This window comes from Nicotiana attenuata, unplaced genomic scaffold, assembly GCF_001879085.1.
Source record: "Nicotiana attenuata strain UT unplaced genomic scaffold, NIATTr2, whole genome shotgun sequence".
In the NCBI taxonomy this organism is placed as follows: Eukaryota; Viridiplantae; Streptophyta; class Magnoliopsida; order Solanales; family Solanaceae; genus Nicotiana; species Nicotiana attenuata.
This window is the reverse complement of record NW_017672855.1, coordinates 103475-120730: the sequence shown is the minus strand read 5'-3', so window position 1 is coordinate 120730 and position 17256 is coordinate 103475. Positions and strand designations below refer to the sequence as shown.

Below are 17256 nucleotides of genomic sequence, written 5' to 3'. Positions count from 1 at the left end.
TGATCATGTAATTCTTTATGCAAGTGAATCACATTTGGATCACCTTGAGGAACGTTTGCTCTACTTTGCCATGCCGATGAAGTATCTGCCATTTCATCTAAGATCTCACAAGCTTCCGCATATGGCGTTATCATGACATTTCCACCGGCAAGTTGGTTGACCACACATTGATTGGTAGTGTTTATCCCCCTATAGAAAGTTTGTTGAATCATAGCCTCTGTCATGTTATTATTGGGTCACTCTTTCACCATTGTTCGGTATCTCTCTCATATCTCATGCAAAGGCTCGTTGGGTTCTTATTTGAAAGCTAGAATCTCATCCCTAAGAGTTGCCATATGCCCAGGAGAATAGAAGTTGGAAATCAATTTCTCAGCCAATTCATCCCATGTATGGATCGAATGATTTGGCAACCTTTCTAACCAATCCAAGGCCTTTCCCCATAGAGAGAAAGGGAATAGCCTCAATCGTAAAGCATCCTTGGAGACGTTGGTCTATTTACTCCCCCAGCAAGTGTCAACAAACCCTTTCAAGTGCTTGTATGAATTTTGACTCGGATCCCGGGTGAAGAATCCTCGTTGTTCCATTAGTGTAATCATAACATTTGTGATTTGAAAGTTTCCCGCCCTAATGCGGGGTGGGACTATGGCACTTGCGTATCCTTCATTCGGCAACACCCGGTGTGCCGCCGCTCTTGGAGGAGGTGGGGAGGAACGAGAACATTGTCATGAGGTGGGCGACCTCGTCTATTTGCTTGAGGTTCAAGAGGAACCTCATCAACTTGGTGATCATCCACGTCCTCCCCCAATGGCACGTTTCCAAGAGGATCATTGTTGTTGAGAGACATTGTATCACCTACAACTGTTTCACAAAGAGATTAGTAACTAGAAGGAAAAGAAGACAAACCACACACAAAACCAAATATATAGCTAATACTGTTTTTAGCTCCGTGACAACGGCGCCAAAAATTAATGTCGCCCAAATTCACACCACTAATTGGGATTGTGAAGCGGTCGATGCAATTATAATTACCCAACGTGAGTCGGGGTCTTTCCACAGAGAGCTTATATTGGATTAGGTATATATCTAGACTAAGTGTATGATGTGCCCAAAATGCACTTCCACATGTTTGGGTTTTTCTTTCTAATCCTAATTTTTATGCTAATATTTGTAAATGAAAAGCTAGAGAATGATATTTTTGGTGTTGTTATTTTTCATGTATATAAAAGATCTAGGGTCGTGACTTCCACCTAGGTGGTTACCTAATGGGTTGTGGGTTTTAGGGCAAGTTAGATTGATCGGGGTGTAATATAGCAATCACACGCAATTACCCACTCTATACCTCTCGGTAGTTAGAGTGGTTTTGCCCAATTTGGCTTTCTCAAGTCCAAATGGGTAATTCACAAAACAAGTGATAGATGCTCAAGTCGGGTCATACTATCTCTAGATTCAACCATTTAATTGGGGCTATCAATTTCTTGAGTTCACCCCAATTCCTTGTTAGCCAAGTTTTCCTAGACTTAGTCTCTCTTTCTCAAGTAGAGACCAAGTCAACAAGGCATGAATCAATGTTTGCAACCATTAATTCTTAATTAAAGCAAGAACTAGGCTAAATATCACTCACCCAATCACAAACAAGCCCTAAATTAAACACCCATTAGGCACCCAAACTAGGGTTGGGTCACAACCTTAGCTAAGAATTTAGCTACTCATAGAGAAAATTGAAGAAACTAATGAAGAAAATAAGATTAAACTCATAATAAATGATAAAGGGAAGAAAAACTAATGTTAAAATGATAAACTATTACAAAGTTATCCAAAGCATTAAAGGAAAAACGACTATCTATTTTCTGATGTTCAAACTTAACCTAAATTTGACAAAAAGAACTATTTATACCCAGCTGAAATTATCGAACAAAATTGCCCCTGTGGAGATTCTGCGGCCGCATAATTATGTGTGCGGTCCGCACTTTGAAACTGGCTTGACAGGATGGACTTCTGCGACCGCATAATTCTGGGTTGCAGCTGCACTTCTTCAGATTCTGTGGACCGCACATTTTTTAGTGCGGCCGCACTCTTGACTTTGAGCTTTGACATGAGAGACTTCTGCGATCCGCATATTTCTGAGTGCGGCCGCGCTTTTGATTCTGCGGTCGCACAATAATAATGTGTTCCGCACTTTTTCATGGTCCCAAAGTCACACCTCTCTGAACGTCATCTTATGCGGCCACACTATAATTGTGCGGTCCGCACTTTGTATAGAAATTTCTGACAGAGGAGTCTTCATAGTCTGCGGCTGCACACAATATTGTGCGGTCCGCATTTTTGCTCTTTTTGCTTTGTGTTAGTCCTTTTCCAAAATTACTCCTTCTTAAGTTGATTTTTATCTCTTTGACTTATATTCCAACACTCCTGCAAGAAAGCACATTTTATCAGTTTTCGGGAATACCTTTAGGCAATTTTGAGCTAAAAACGAAAGTAAAAGAGTGCAAATAAGTAGTCAAAATCCCTACTAATCAACTACTTACTGAGAATCTGTCCGAGGCTGTTGGCATCCACTTGGGTGTGTCCCAGTATTCATCATTGTTTTCGAAATGAACCTCTTGCCTTATATGATCTGCAATATCACTTGGAAAGGATTGCTCCAGAAGTTGTTCATTCCAAGTATCGTCATTTCTCAAATCAGCCACTTCTTGAAGTTCTTCATTGATATGAAAATCTAGGGGTAAAACATGATACAATGCACCTAATCCAGTCCAGTTTTCATGCCATACATTGGTGGAACCCCAATTCATTTCCCATTGAATCTCATGTTCCACCTACTCCCTTGCTTCCAACATATTTCTCTACAAATGTGAGCCCTCTCTAAATTGAACTACTGTAAGTAGTTCCTTCTTGCAGTACTTATTCCACATGAAGTTGGACCATAGAGACTTTGAAGTTCTGAATTTCCACCACAACTTAGCAAATAAGGCTTTGGATACATCAAATAGTGATATGAAGCCTAGACCACCTTCCTCTTTTAGTAAGCATAAAATTTGCCATTTAGTCCAGTGCCTGCTTCTTCCTTCTTCCTTTGTACTCCAAAAGAACCTTGCAAATGTCTTATGCAAATGCTCCACCACATTATCAGGAGGATCACACTGATAGTATGTGAGTAGGCATAACTTGAAGTACACTAGTGATGTTCATAAGACAACAGTTTCCCTTCCCAGGAATGCAGCTTTTCTTTCACCTTATTAATGACATCACTATAGTAATCCTTCCTCCTTCTTGTGTAGAAAATAGGGCAGCCTAGGTAAGCAAATGGAAACTTGCCTTTTTGAAATCCAGTAATTGCACCTACAGAAGAGATTAGTGATCCTGCCACATTACCATGCATGTAATATGAGCTCTTGAACTTGTTAATTAGCTAGCCAGAAGTCTGTTCATACTGTGTGAGAACCTCAACCACCTTTTATAAAGAATAAGGATCAGCAGAAGCAAATATGATTGTATCATCAGCATAAGTCAAGTGATTCAAAGGATCAATCCACATGGCATACCATAACCTTTAAACCTTTTATCCTCAAACAGTTTATTAAAAGATCTTGATAACACCTCAACTGAAAGAATGAACAATGCTGGAGACAAAGGATCACCTTGTTTAACCCCTCTTGTAGACTGAAAGAAATCTGAAGCTTGGCCATTAACTAGAACTGAATACCAATTGTTTGAAAGCAGATTCCATATCATGTTAATGAAGTGCTCAGAAAATCTCATCTTCCTCAACACATATAGTAGATACTTCCATCATACCCTATCATAAGCCTTAGCCATGTCAAGATTGATCACCACATTTGCAGGCTTCCCCCTTAACCTTATATCAGTAACAATCTCCTGTGTAAGTAAGATGTTCTCAAAGATACTTCTTCCTTTAACAAATCCAAATCTACTGGAGGAGATCAAAGAGGGTAATATCTTCTCCAATCTGTCATGCAGAACCCTAGAGATTACCTTGTTTATGAGATTTCTTAGACTTATACGTCTTAAGTCTGAGAATGTGTGGATTAAGGGCTTCTTTGGCAATAGCACAAGGTTGGTGTGAGTTACTGATTTTGGTAGTGAAGCACCACCATAAAAGACTTGAAGCATTTGGAAGATGTCCTCACCTACTATGTCCCAGCACTCTTGATAAAAGATACAAGTGAAACCATCAGGTCCACTTGCACTATCCCTACTCAAAGCAAAGGCTACTCCCTTAGCCTCCTCTATAGTTGGCATCCTACACAACTCCATGTATTGAGAAACAGTTACCATAGAAGGTACATTATTCAAGAGTTCAAAGCTAGTGAATTGATTTTGAAAGAAGTGTACTGCAGCATAGCCATTAACTCCGGAGATACAATCCACACTCCATCTCATTTTGGATCCTTTTGAGTTGTAGTTTATACCTATTGCCATTCACATGATTATGAAAGAATCTTGTGTTTCTGTCTCCTTCTTAAAACCAAGCCATGCCTGCCTTTTGTTTCCAGTATTGTTCTTCAATGCTCAAATATTTCTTCAATTTAGCTTGTGCCTTTTGAAGCACAATCTTGTTATCAATGGTTAGCTCCTCCTCAAAGAGCATTTCCTTGACTCTCAAAATATCTTCCCTTATTTCAAGTTGCTTGAATATATCCCCAAGTGTCAGCTTGCTCCATTTGGACAATGCTCTCTTCACCCTCTTCAATTTCTACTTGAACATCACGAATGGATCTTCAATGAAGCCTGCCACCCAATTCTGCCTAACAACATCCTTGAATGTCTCATGCTTTGCCCAGAAATTAAGGAATCTGAATGGCTTCACAAACTATGTTGCATTCTCACCACAGCTCATCAATAAAGGTGCATCTTGTTCTAATAAGATTTTCTACCTCAATGCTTGGAAAAAGATATTGGAAGGGAAAATTGACAAATATCCTGTCCAACCTCAAGAATATACATTCAGCATTAGGTCTCCCATTCCACCAAGTGAAAGGGCTTCCTTTGTATGCAAGATCAAATAGTCCACATGAATTCACACAAAATGCAAAGTTCTCATAATCTAGAGGATATACTGGTAGAACTCCTATCTTTTTTCTTTACATAGAACAATACTGAAGTCTCCACTAACTACCCAAGGTAGCTCTATGTCACTAGCAAGATAGTACAAATTATCCCACAATTCCAGTCTTTCAAGAGAAGAAAACTTAGCATACACAAATGTCATCATGATATGCTTACCAATGCCTTGATGATAAACCTTTATAGTCACATGTTGTTAGTATCAATCAACAATTCCCATTCTACAACACTAACCAATAATAGCCAAATTTTACCATTTATGTTTGCAAAAGCATTATCCATTCCCAACCTTCTCCTTTACCTCTGAATGTGGTTGGAATTCTGGAATGACTCCATGAGTGAAACAATGACAAAAACATGCTCTCTTTGCATATTAATCACCCTCTGAAAAGCCTTTTGAGTTATAACAGACCTTATATTCCAAATCAAGGTTTTAATCAAAAGTTGACCTCCTAGGAAAAATTCTTGTAGGTTGAGGTGCCTCTTCATTTTGTGCTTTTTTCTTACCCTTCTTACCACTCTTCCCATTAACTCTAGGTGATAAGTCAGCCTCCTTATCTACATCTTTAAAGTTACCTATTGACTCATTATCACCCTCATTTTCAAATTGCCTTTGCTCCACAATTGCATTCTGAACGTCCGCGGGAGTCACATTTTGTGTAATTATATCATGAAGTATCTGATTAGGTGATTTCAAAGGTACATTGACTTGGATCTGCATTGGTTGCCCAGTACCTGAAGCACATGCCATAGGCATTGCTTTAATAGCTCCATTTCAAGGACTATAGCTTGCTCAATTTCATCAAGTGCTTTCATTGTTACCTCCTTTAATACTTCAAAATTCTTCTCCATGACCCCCAAAGTCTCCTGCATCACCCTGAATTGGAGCTCATATACAGAACCCAAGTTAGGGTTTACTGTAGCAGGAAGTGCTGGAATTACTGTTCCATTGAGATCAAATATCTTCCCAGAAGTTGTCTTATGTTGTGACCTCACTGTAACATGTAGTGACTTAGCATGGACCTTCCCAACCTGATCACCACCTGAAAGTTCCACCGAATCACCTTCAACATTAGCCAAAACCTCAACAGCTCCTCTAGGGGTTACTGTTTCATTGATGTTCTTCTTAGCGACAACTTCAACAGTTGTTCCTCCAGTTGTTCTAGCTTCAATTAGTGCTCATGTATCACCTCCAGTTGGTTGCATAGGTTGCTGATTATTAATCTTCTCTATATCTTCAACCCTAGTTTTTTGCAAACTAGGGTTTACTGTAGCTGTGGTATCAAAGGTCCCTGTTTGAGTTTCTTGAGTATTGCACGTTCGATCTCTGAGTGTGGAGCTTATATTTGTATCAATGTTAGCCTCAAACTCCTGCGCATCTCATCACTTCATAATGCACTACCCCTCCTAGTTGCTCCAATTGATGTAGTTGCCCTAGGTGACTCCTCTAATTGTGAAGGAACCTCCTGACATGAGTGATTAAGAGTAACATTAAGCACCTCCTTAGGAGTACCAAACCTTCTTTGTACCCAGTCAACTGTTCTTTCCTTTATAGTCGCATCAACAATACCCAGTACCACTAGGATTAGGGCTCCTTGCACCTACCTGATTTTCCTTTCCAGATTCCTTACTTTCCTCCACCATAATCCTTGTATTACCAGGATTAGTATTTCCTTCCTTAGCCACTACAGTAATCCCATCATCCTTAGGATTGGATCTGGGATTTTCCATTTTCCTCAACTGCTCCTTCTCCGGCTTCAATGTCCAGTTGATTCTTCTACTGAGCTTTGACATTACCCTCTCATTTGCCATCAGTAATCATCAATGTTGGTTGCTCAATTTCTACAACTTCTAGAGCATCAAATTTGTTCTTAGATGCTACTGCATCTTCAATGATCTTTCCTTTCAATTTGCCATCCTCCTTCTCTTTTACAGTATCAATTATGTGACCACTCTTATCTCTTTGATACTTATTCTTCCTCCTTTGCATCCACTCTTGCCTTTTTGGGTTAGAAATAGGTTTTCCCAACACCTTTCCACTCGTTAACACCTTTGTAGTGTTAGTTGCAATACCTACCAGTTCTTTTCCTTTGTTACCATCATCAACTCCTTCATCAATTTTTTTGTGTAATTCTGGGTGAATTACCCAGCAATCAAGCTCATTGTCCTTGCTTTTTGCAAGTCTTACAATATTTAGGCATGTAGTCGTATTTAATTTTGATCTATTTAAACTCCTTAGGCCCAGAATCATCTTCTTCCTCTACTATTTTAATTCGTTAAGGAAACTTAGCTAAAAAATTAACCTCAACCTTCTCCTTAGCACAGCTAGGTCTAGTACCATTTTTGAGTGGCAAGATCAAACATGAAAAGGATTACCAACTGCACTTGCCAATGAAAAAACACATTCCTTACCAACGAATTTGGGTGGCAACTCCAGAAAACTGATCCAAGCTACAGCAATTGGGGTTTCTTCCTCAGGCTTCCACCATGGAAACCATTTCGTGCATCTCATATTCCATATCTCTCCTTGAGCTTTTAAGTAGAAGGCATGCTTAGATAGAAGATGAACAAAGTCCTCCATCAGTGATAACCTTATTAACACATGATTGTCTTCTATTAGACCTATAGAACATGCTCCTTTAAGCTCACATTGAATAAGAATAACCTTGCGTAATTCACCGATGACAGGTTTCCCATACGAGAATTTCCCAAGAACTACTAACTATAAACCTTGTTGAACGATTGATTGTTTCACTTCTTGCTTCTTCCACTTGATAATAGGCTCACCATAAAGAAAGCTCGGCTGGTTTGATAGGTAGTTTTGCTAGGGTTTGCATGGGCGAATTTAACACTTTGGGTTGTACTAATTGTGCATAATTTTGGAGTGGATTAGGGTTGTTAGATGTTGTTTGGGGCTGTAAGGATGGAAGGGACGACTGACCAACCTCAAAAGGAGGCTGGCCAGTGGCCGGAGACGCCATGATAGGCCTGCTTGAGCTTCAACTGTGAGTCGTCGCAAATCGCCTGTCGCCAGAGCTCGCAAAGGCGTGGATTGGTTTTAACTATTTTTATTTAGGTCGTTATTGATAGGCCGAAAAAAAAATTGACGACCCGGGTCCAGGCACTAGGGCCCATGCAGGAGGAGTGGGCTATATAACACACGAAAATCTAGAAATCGGGCAAAATTTCAGTTTTATGACCTTAAAATGCTAAAAAATGCGCAACACTCTTGGTGAGGCATTGACTATTGTTGCTTAGACCATTTTTGATGGGCCAAAATTTTTTTAGGCGAACCAGGTCTGGGCGCCCGGGTCGATACAGGATGGTGGGCTATAGCACACGAAAATCTGGAAATCGGGTGGAATTCAAGTTTTATGGCCCTAAAACGCCAAGAAACGAGTAACGGTCATGGCGAGATGGTGAATATTGTTCCTTCGGTCATTTTTAATGAGCTGAAAAAAATTTAAGCGATCCAGTTCCCGGGGCCTATGCATGAGGCGTGGTCTATAAACACATGAAAATATGGGAATAGGGCGGAATTCAAGTTTTATGGCCCTAAAATGCCAAAAAAATGGCGAGGCGGTGACTATTGTTCTTTAAGTCATTTTTAATCGGCCAAAATTTTTTACGCGATCCAAGTCTGTGCGCCCGAGACCATGCAGAAGGTGTGGGCTATAGCACATGAAAATCTGGGAATTGGGCTAAATTTTAGTTTTATAACCCTAAAACGCCAAAAAAAGAGTAACGGTCGTGGCGAGGCAGTGACTATTGTTTCTTAGGTCGTGTTTGATTGGCCAAAAAAATTTTAGGCTATTTGGGTCCGGGCGCCAGGCCCATGCAGGAGGCGTGGCTATAGCACACGAATATCGGGAAATTGGGCGGAATCCCAATTTCATGACCATATAACGCCAAAAAACGAGTAACGGTCAAGGAAAGGTGGTGACTATTGTTCCTTAGGTCGTTTCTTGATGGGCGAAAAAAAATTCAAGGAGATCCGGGTCTGGGCGCCCGGGCCCATGTAGGAGGCGTGGGCTATAGCATACAAAAAATTGAAAATCGGGCGGAACTCCAATTTTATGGCACTAAAACCCCAAAAAATGAGTAATGGTCATGGCGAGGAGGTGGCTATTGTTCCTTAGGTCATTTTTAATGGGCTAGAAAAATTAAGGCGATCCGGGTCCGGGCGCCTTGGCCTATGCAGGAGGCGTGGGCTAGCACACAAAAATTTAGAAATCGAGCGTAATTCCGATTTTATGGCCCTAAATGCCAAAAAATGAGTACCGGTCATGGCGAGGGGGTGACTATTGTTTCTTAGGTCATTTTTGATGGACTAAAAAAATTATAAACGATCCGAGTCTTGCGCCCGGGCCCATTGATCACGCCCAACTATGCCTTCTAAAAGACAAAGCGGTCGTTGTAAATATAATCCGATTTTAAGTCCGGAGTCGAATCCTCAGGGAACAAACCTATCTATTACAACTCTTGGCAATGCTATTATCAACTCACACAATTTCCAGAAGCAAGATTTTTATCAATAAAGGTTGGTTTTTTTGTTTAACTACTTCAAATGATATTAAAAATAACAATATGCTAAATCGAAGGTGATTCAATGGTAAAAAAAAAGGTCTAGGGTATTGATTTTCCCAATTGCTAGTTTAAGTCTTAACTCTTTTGCTATAATATCGCCGTAATACTCTATGAGGATTATGAGCTATGGGTTATCGTAATTATCTCTCGATCAACTACGATAATTTACTAGAGCATTCTCTCGAACTACTCTAGCTGACAATTTGTGCAGCTCTGAATTATCCCACCAAAGTTTCGTTATCTCTAATCCCACATTTAAGTTCAAGTAATGAATCTCTTCAATTACCCAAAAGTGGTGTTGTTCAATAGCAGTCTAACCTAATATTCTTTCTCAAGCAACATAAGGCAATTAGACACGATTAATCAAGGGCCCATTCAATTAATCACCATACAAAACGTAGTTGAACAATCATATAATAAAGCCGGCTTGATTATAACAAAGTTGAGTCAAAACTTTATCCAACAATTGGTTCCATCAACCCCAGATCAAATATTTAGCTACTCATAACAAAGCAAGAGAAAACTACTAAATTGTTCATAGTTTGAAATTGCAATAATAAAGAGAAGATAGAAAAACTCTAATATTTGGTTGATCTTCTCACACTTGTTCTTGACTCCAAAGTAGTTTAAAAACAAGCTTGATACTTTCTTGGGTGAGCTTCTTGAGTTTATAAGGGTTTGGAATAAGTTTTTTTCCGAGTTACACTTTGGTCCCACAAGTTCTGGCAACTGCACAGTTCACCGCGACCGCGGCGCGACCGCGGTGAGAGCCAAACATTCTGCCTCGCGTCTGTGGCCTGCCGCGGTCCCACCGCGGTCGCGATGGATTCAACCCCAGTCCACTTTTTTGCTTCTTTCCGCTCGGGTGCTTCTTGATTGGACGTTTTCTTCACATTATTGACTCCAAAACACTCCATAGTTCTTTCTAACTTGGATTAGTCCCTGCAAAGCAAAAGAACACCAAATAGAGCATTTTGTTATCATTTAGCCTATAAAACAACCATAACACATGGTATAATTAGGGTGTAAATATCGTCTATATAGCCTATTATCACCCATGTAGGAGGCATGGGCTATAGCACACAAGAATCTAAGAATCGGGCAAAATTCTAGTTTTATGGCTATAAAACGCCAAAAAACGTGTAACGATCATGGAGAGGTGGTGACTATTGTTCTTAGGTCATTTTTTATGGGCAGAAAAAGTTTTAAGCGATCCTGGTCCTGGTGCCTAGGCTCATGCAGGAGGCATGGGCTATAGCACACGAAAATCTGAGAATCGGGCGGTATTGCTATTTAATGGTCCTAAAACGCCAAAAACGAGTAACGGTCATGGCGAGGCGTTGACTATTATTCCTTAAGTCGTTTTTGATGGGCCGAAAATTTTTTAGGCGATCCGAGTCCGAGCGCCCGGGCCCATGCAGGAGGCGTGGGCTATAGCACTCGAAAATCTAGGGATAGAGCGTAATTCCAGTTTCATGGCCTTAAAACGCCAAAAAACAAGTAACGGTTAGGGCGAGGCGTTGACTATTGTTCTTTAGGTCATTTTTCATCGGTCGAAAAATTTTTAGGATGTTCGGGTCCGAGCGGCGTGGGCTATAGCACAGAAAATATGGGAATCGGGCAGAATTTTAGTTTTATGGCCCTAAAATGCCAAAAAAGGAGTAACGGTCATGGCGAGGCGGTGACTATTGTTCCTCATGTCATTTTTCATAGGCGGCAAAATTTTAGGCGATCCGAGTCTGGCCTATGTAGGAGGGATGGTCTATAGCACACGAAAATTTGGGAATCGGATGGAATGATGTTAGTCATGGTGATTGCTCACTAGGACGTTTTGGTGGACTCACCAAATTCCAGGTCAATCAAAGTCCGTCAACTTTTTTAACACTGATGGGATCCAAGTGTTTGTGCATAGCATGGCTAGATTTCATGTGGTCATACATAATATGCTTATGACGCTGAAACGCCAATATTCATGGTTAGTATTGCTCATAAGAACATATCTGACATATTCATTAATTTTTAGGCCAATCGGAGTTGGTCAACAAAAATTCAGGAAAATCATCATGTATATAAATATACGAAAAATTGGACATAATCATTAATTTTTATTTTATTATTTTTAAAAATCAGAAAATAATATTAGTCATGGCGAGCATTGCTCAAAAGGTCATTTTTTATGGAACCACAAAATTTCATGTCAATTAAAGTATGTCAACTTTTAAGCACCCGTAGAATCTAAGTGGTCACGCATAGCACCGATAGGTTCCATATGGCTGTACATAGTATGTTTATAACTTTGAAACGCCAAAAAATAACATTAGTCATGGTGAGTATTGCTCACAAAGCCATATACGATGGATCACTAATATTTAGTTATAACGGAGTCCGTCAACTAAATTTAGAAAAATCTTCATGTATATAAACACACACACAAAAAAATAGACATAATCATTAATTTCGATTTCATCACACCGAAACACCAAAACACAATGTTAGTCATGGCAAGTATTCCTCACAAGGCCATCTTTGATGGACCCACCAAATTTTAGGTCAATCGGAGTCCATCAATTTTTTTAGCATCGATAGGATCCAAGTGGTCGTGCATAGCACAGGCAGATTCCAGGTTGTTGTGTATAGTATTTTTTATTATCTCGAAATGCCGAAAAACAACGTTAGTCATTGTGAGTATTGCTCACAAGGTCGTATCTAACAGATCCATCAAATTTTAGGTCAATTGGAGTCCGTCAACCAAATTCAAGAAAATCATCATGTATATAAACAAACAAATAAATGGACATAATCGTTAATTCTTGTTTCCTGACTCCGAAACGCCAAAAAAGAAATGTTAGTTGTGGAGAGTATTGCTCACAAGGCCATCTTCAATTGTCCCACTAAATTTCAAGTCAATCGGAGTCTGTTAACTTTTTTAGCACCAGTAGGATCCAAGTGGTCGTGCATAGCCCCAGGTAGATTCCTTATGGTTGTGCATAATATTCTTATGATCCTTAAATGCCAAAGAACAACGTTAGTCATGGTGAGTATTGCTCACGAGACCGTATCCAATGAATTTACTAATTTTTAGGCCAATCGGTGTCCGTCTACAATAAATTTTAAGAGTTTGCGCGTGCGCCCGTGCATTTCCTTAAATTTATCGTGATTAACCAATTAAACAAAAGGTTTTGCTCCAAAACAATCAGAGATTTTGGTGATCAATAAATTACTACACAATGACGCTCCATAATTACTTTAACAGCATAATAATTCCTTAAAGGAATGGAAGTTACTAGTTCTGTACCTGATAACTAATGACTGCTGCAGTCAATTTAGTGTTGACTGAGTGTATGTATCACAGACTGCAATTTTCTACGCTTGTTTCGAATATGATACATGCATGCAGTCATGTGAATCCTCGATGCCCAGTTTTGACTAACCTTCTTTAATTAAAATTTATTTGGGAACTCAACAGTGATAGTACACCTATCTATGACTGAATAAAATTAATCATACAAAAATGAAGCAATGTAACCTCTTCAATCATACTAATACAGATTCCTTTTTTCAGAAATCTCATCATAGTTTCTTTAATTGACATGGTATTTAGTGTATTTCTAAATAAGCAGTAGGACTGTAGGAGTGTTTTTTATTGGTCTCTTTTTCAACTTTGGTTAATTTGATTGAGAACCAACCCAAGAACAAAAGGTACAACATGCATGATAGCCTATTGCCTTCAAACTTTGTGACTAATTAATGATATAGAAATACATCTTGTAGTAGTAATGTGCAGCATTAACGCTTACCTAATTAGCTAAGATTACAACAAAACAAAGCTAATAAGCAAAGTAATACCGTAATAGATATAGAAATCAATGGTAAATGGCACAAGATAAGACAGCCAAGATGCGCAGTGTTACGTGCTGACTTGTACAAACATTAAAAGGCAGCCGGGTGCACGACATATTCCGTGTTTACGAAGGATCCGAGGAAGGGTCACACCCTAATGGGGTATAATGTATGCAGCTTACCTGAATGCAAGCATCAGTGGCTAATTCCACGGCTTGAACCCGTAACCTACACTTGTACAAACACTATGTACATAAAATGCAAGCTTAGCTACTCACCTTTGAGATCAATTCTTGGAATAATGCTGATCTTAATGCTCAAGTATCACGCATCCTTTCAAGTTTCAATACAAAGTTAGCGCCCTTGAATTGCAAATCTCTCCTCACAACTTTCACAATAATGGCCTCTTGCTATTATATTGCTGCTTGTACTGTTAGTAAAACTGAAATTTTACTGTACTTGTGAACCACAACTATGCAATTCAGATCATCACCCTCCAATTTCAGCACCAACAATTGGATCAACTCTTCAAGCATTTTGAGATAATCATATGAAATCTATGTAATGAGTAATGCTCTTGAAAATCATCCGGATGCTAACTAGGTTAATTCTATTATCATTGTTTGCAACTAATGCAAATATTCATATACTAAAACGGGGGCCTTCCACTTGCAGGTGCAGCATTGCCACTCCATCCAAGCAACTCAGGTGAGAATGAGTAATTACTATGTGGTGCATTCCCAAACGACATACCTCCACCTGCACCACCACCACCACCACCACCTTCGGCTCCAGTTCCAACCAGATGTCCACCCTCTCCACCACCAGTTACTCCTGATGACTGTGATGCAGCTGGCTGCTCATGTACCTATTTAATTAAATTTAAACTAAGAACGCTCTTTGATAAGATATTATACGGCACAAAGAGAATATTGCAAAAGGCAGTAAACAAATGGAGCAAACTTCATTCTTACATTATTAACTTTACAAGGGCGTGTTATCATGCGTCAAAAAGAGACTTTCAGACTTATATCTACAAAATGTATACTTTGACGCTATGAACTTGGTCACATAAAAATACACCTAGGATATACTATAAAATACTATAATAATGTACAATCAGACCTTTCTATAACAGTATTTTTATATAATAACAATTCACTATAAAAATTATATTTTTTTCGGAATCGATTTTTATGTTATGTTATACTCCATATATATCCTCTATAACAACACTTCACTATAGCACCCAAAAAATATTGAAACAAATAAGGTTGTAATGAGACTATTATGAAGAGGTTTGATTGTACCTCAAATAACATGAAATTCATGCACTAAAATTCCTAAAAGTCATATGGATAAAACCAAACATGCACCTAGTATCTATATACTATTAAGACTTCAAATTCTACATACCTGAATTTTACATTATTAAATCATTTAAAGTTACAAGTAATAATCCATAATAAATGGAACTAATTACCTGAAAAACAAGTCAAACAACCTGCTATAACAGTACCTGTGTAGTAGCAGCACCAGCACCAGCACCAGCAGCCCCCTCCTCTTCCTCCAACGGCAGCCGTTCAAACACCGCATTAGCAAAGGACGCTGCCATCAACACAACAGGACCTGATGCCATCAAAGGCCCTACGATGGATCCTCCAACAACCTGGCCTTGTCCACCTGACAAAAATATAGAGAGACCACTTGACCCGGGCGGTGCGGGCGGAGGAAGAACAGTCCCAGATAGTGAAAGTATCTCAAAACGGCCGTGAAGTGTAACTACACTCCCAGCAGGGGAAGCAGGCTGACGAATGTTGACGTTATTGACTGTGCCGCTACCACTAAGAATACAAACACCTCTCCCCCTTCGCCTGGCGTAATTGGACACACTTTCCATTACATCAGCACCCGCCGAAACTTCAAGCACGTGAGATCGGAGTGCATTAGGGGTGTCTCTTGTAACAATAATTGGAGGCTTGGGCTTATTTTTGGATCCAGGTGGACGGCCTCGAGGGCGGCGGTTGGAAGTCCCGGGTGCTCCGCCGCCACCGGAGCTTCCACCAGCATCACTGTCAGATGCCTCCTTTGAATCACCACCCCCAAGTCCCAAAGTATAATTAAAATCCATCTACTATTTATAAAGACTAGTAATATTCTATACTACTAGCTAGCACAAGTGGGAATAAAAGAAATACTCCTAATTAGTCGATATTTGAGTATATTGCATCCACAGTGAACTATCTACCAGCTTTTGATGAATCGTCGAAAATATGGTTATAAATCAATATACATAGAGTTTTACCAGAGGTGAATTAGGGTTCTTCAAATGCTGAAATGTACATGTTTCTGCTTAATGACTCAAATTACCTCAACTCCAAATTACGAGCTGATCGGATCCAGTTATTTGCAGTCCAGCATATGTGTAGGTTTTCTTTATCGTTGGTCGATTTAGAAAACCTGCAAATATTTATACCGATCAGACTAACAACCTTTCAACTCAAACAATCCCGCTTTAGCAGCACTTGTGCTTGAGCTATTCATAAGTAGAAAGCTAGATGGGTCTAATTGCCCACAACTCTAGAAGCTGTGTAAGACATCCAATCAGAATTTTTAAAAAATAAGAAAAGAAGAAAAAACAGCACCACTAGTACAGTGCTCTTTCCAAGGATAATACTTGTGATTATTTTCTGCTCATCGCCGTTGCCAATTGAAGGGAGTAAATGCTAATATGTGGAAGAAAACAAAGGCCAAGTTGTAGAGAAAAGCAGCAGCAAGTAGCAAAAAGCGGAACACAGTGTATACAGGCAAATAGGGCAAGTGGGTATATTGGAATTGGATCTCTGCGGCCGCAGTCAAATCAGTGGCTTTGTCTTTTTGAATGAGAGAGTCTACACATTATAAGATCACTACCATTTAAGTTGTCCATCTGAGGTGAAGTCACAAGTGTATTCATAATGATAGCTGTGTAAAAAGTATCTTCTTCATTTTCTTTCCCTAATTATGTAGGTATCATACTTTTCATTCTAAAGCTTATTAAATCAACATTTACTACCGTTAGGAGCGGATTATGTCCAATGAAGGAAATTATTTTTGTTTAAAAATTAGAAGAATTAACCTAAATAATTATCCGATCCATCCAACCGTTGAAACTAATGAAATAGTTGGCAAATGTATAATATGTATAGTTGTGAATAATCAGTGCATAATTTATATATACCGATTAGAAAAAGTAAACAATGAATTCGTCCGGCTATTTGTATAAAATCATTAAATATGTAAATAGGCTAGAAGCAAAATATTTGTATATTTTTCAATTATTGACTCCCCTTAATTATCATATGTGAAGTTTGTGGAGTAGTATAGTTTAAAATTTCTCTTTAGTTACGTTTGTTTTAAATTGTTTCTTCAACGGGTAGTCTTTTTTTAATTAATATATATGCCACCTAATAATTCCACAAAGGAGACCATGTCGAATCCACTTTCGTCAATAAAAAACGTCATAGTAGTGCATTATATTCTTTCTATGAAAATATAGATAGCCAAACGAGACAAGACAATTGTGTTTGTGGGAGTCGCTCAATTTGGCTTTTATGCGCTCTTTCTTGCCCTATATAAGTCTCAACCTTTAATTTTTGAATAAACATTATTTTAGCAAATAATTACTAAACCAATCAAGGATAAATTAATTGGATGAATCCAGTGTACTAACTAAATACTAACCTAAACCAAAACTAAAGAGTT

General features: G+C 39.0%; 1 protein-coding gene across 1 annotated transcript; it reads right to left on the bottom strand.

Annotated features, from left to right (window-relative positions):
* Positions 1–13500: 13500 nt before the first annotated feature.
* LOC109214719 (AT-hook motif nuclear-localized protein 27-like) lies at positions 13501–16551 on the bottom strand. The gene is made up of 2 exons (XM_019378668.1): positions 15032–16551; positions 13501–14380 (listed from the first exon to the last, which is right to left on the bottom strand). Exons 1-2 carry the CDS (start codon positions 15641–15643, stop codon positions 14162–14164), a joined length of 831 nt encoding a protein of 276 aa, XP_019234213.1. The 5' UTR covers positions 15644–16551; the 3' UTR covers positions 13501–14161.
* Between the last annotated feature and the right edge of the window lie 705 nt (positions 16552–17256).

Bases quoted from the DNA above. Each gene is read 5' to 3' on its own strand.
- LOC109214719 (XM_019378668.1), bottom strand. From the start codon at position 15,643: ATGGATTTTAATTATACTTTGGGACTTGGGGGTGGTGATTCAAAGGAG. The intron at 14,381-15,031 runs GTACTGTTATAG...TTAATTAAATAG, and splicing joins CTGGTGCTGCTACTACACAG to GTACATGAGCAGCCAGCTGC.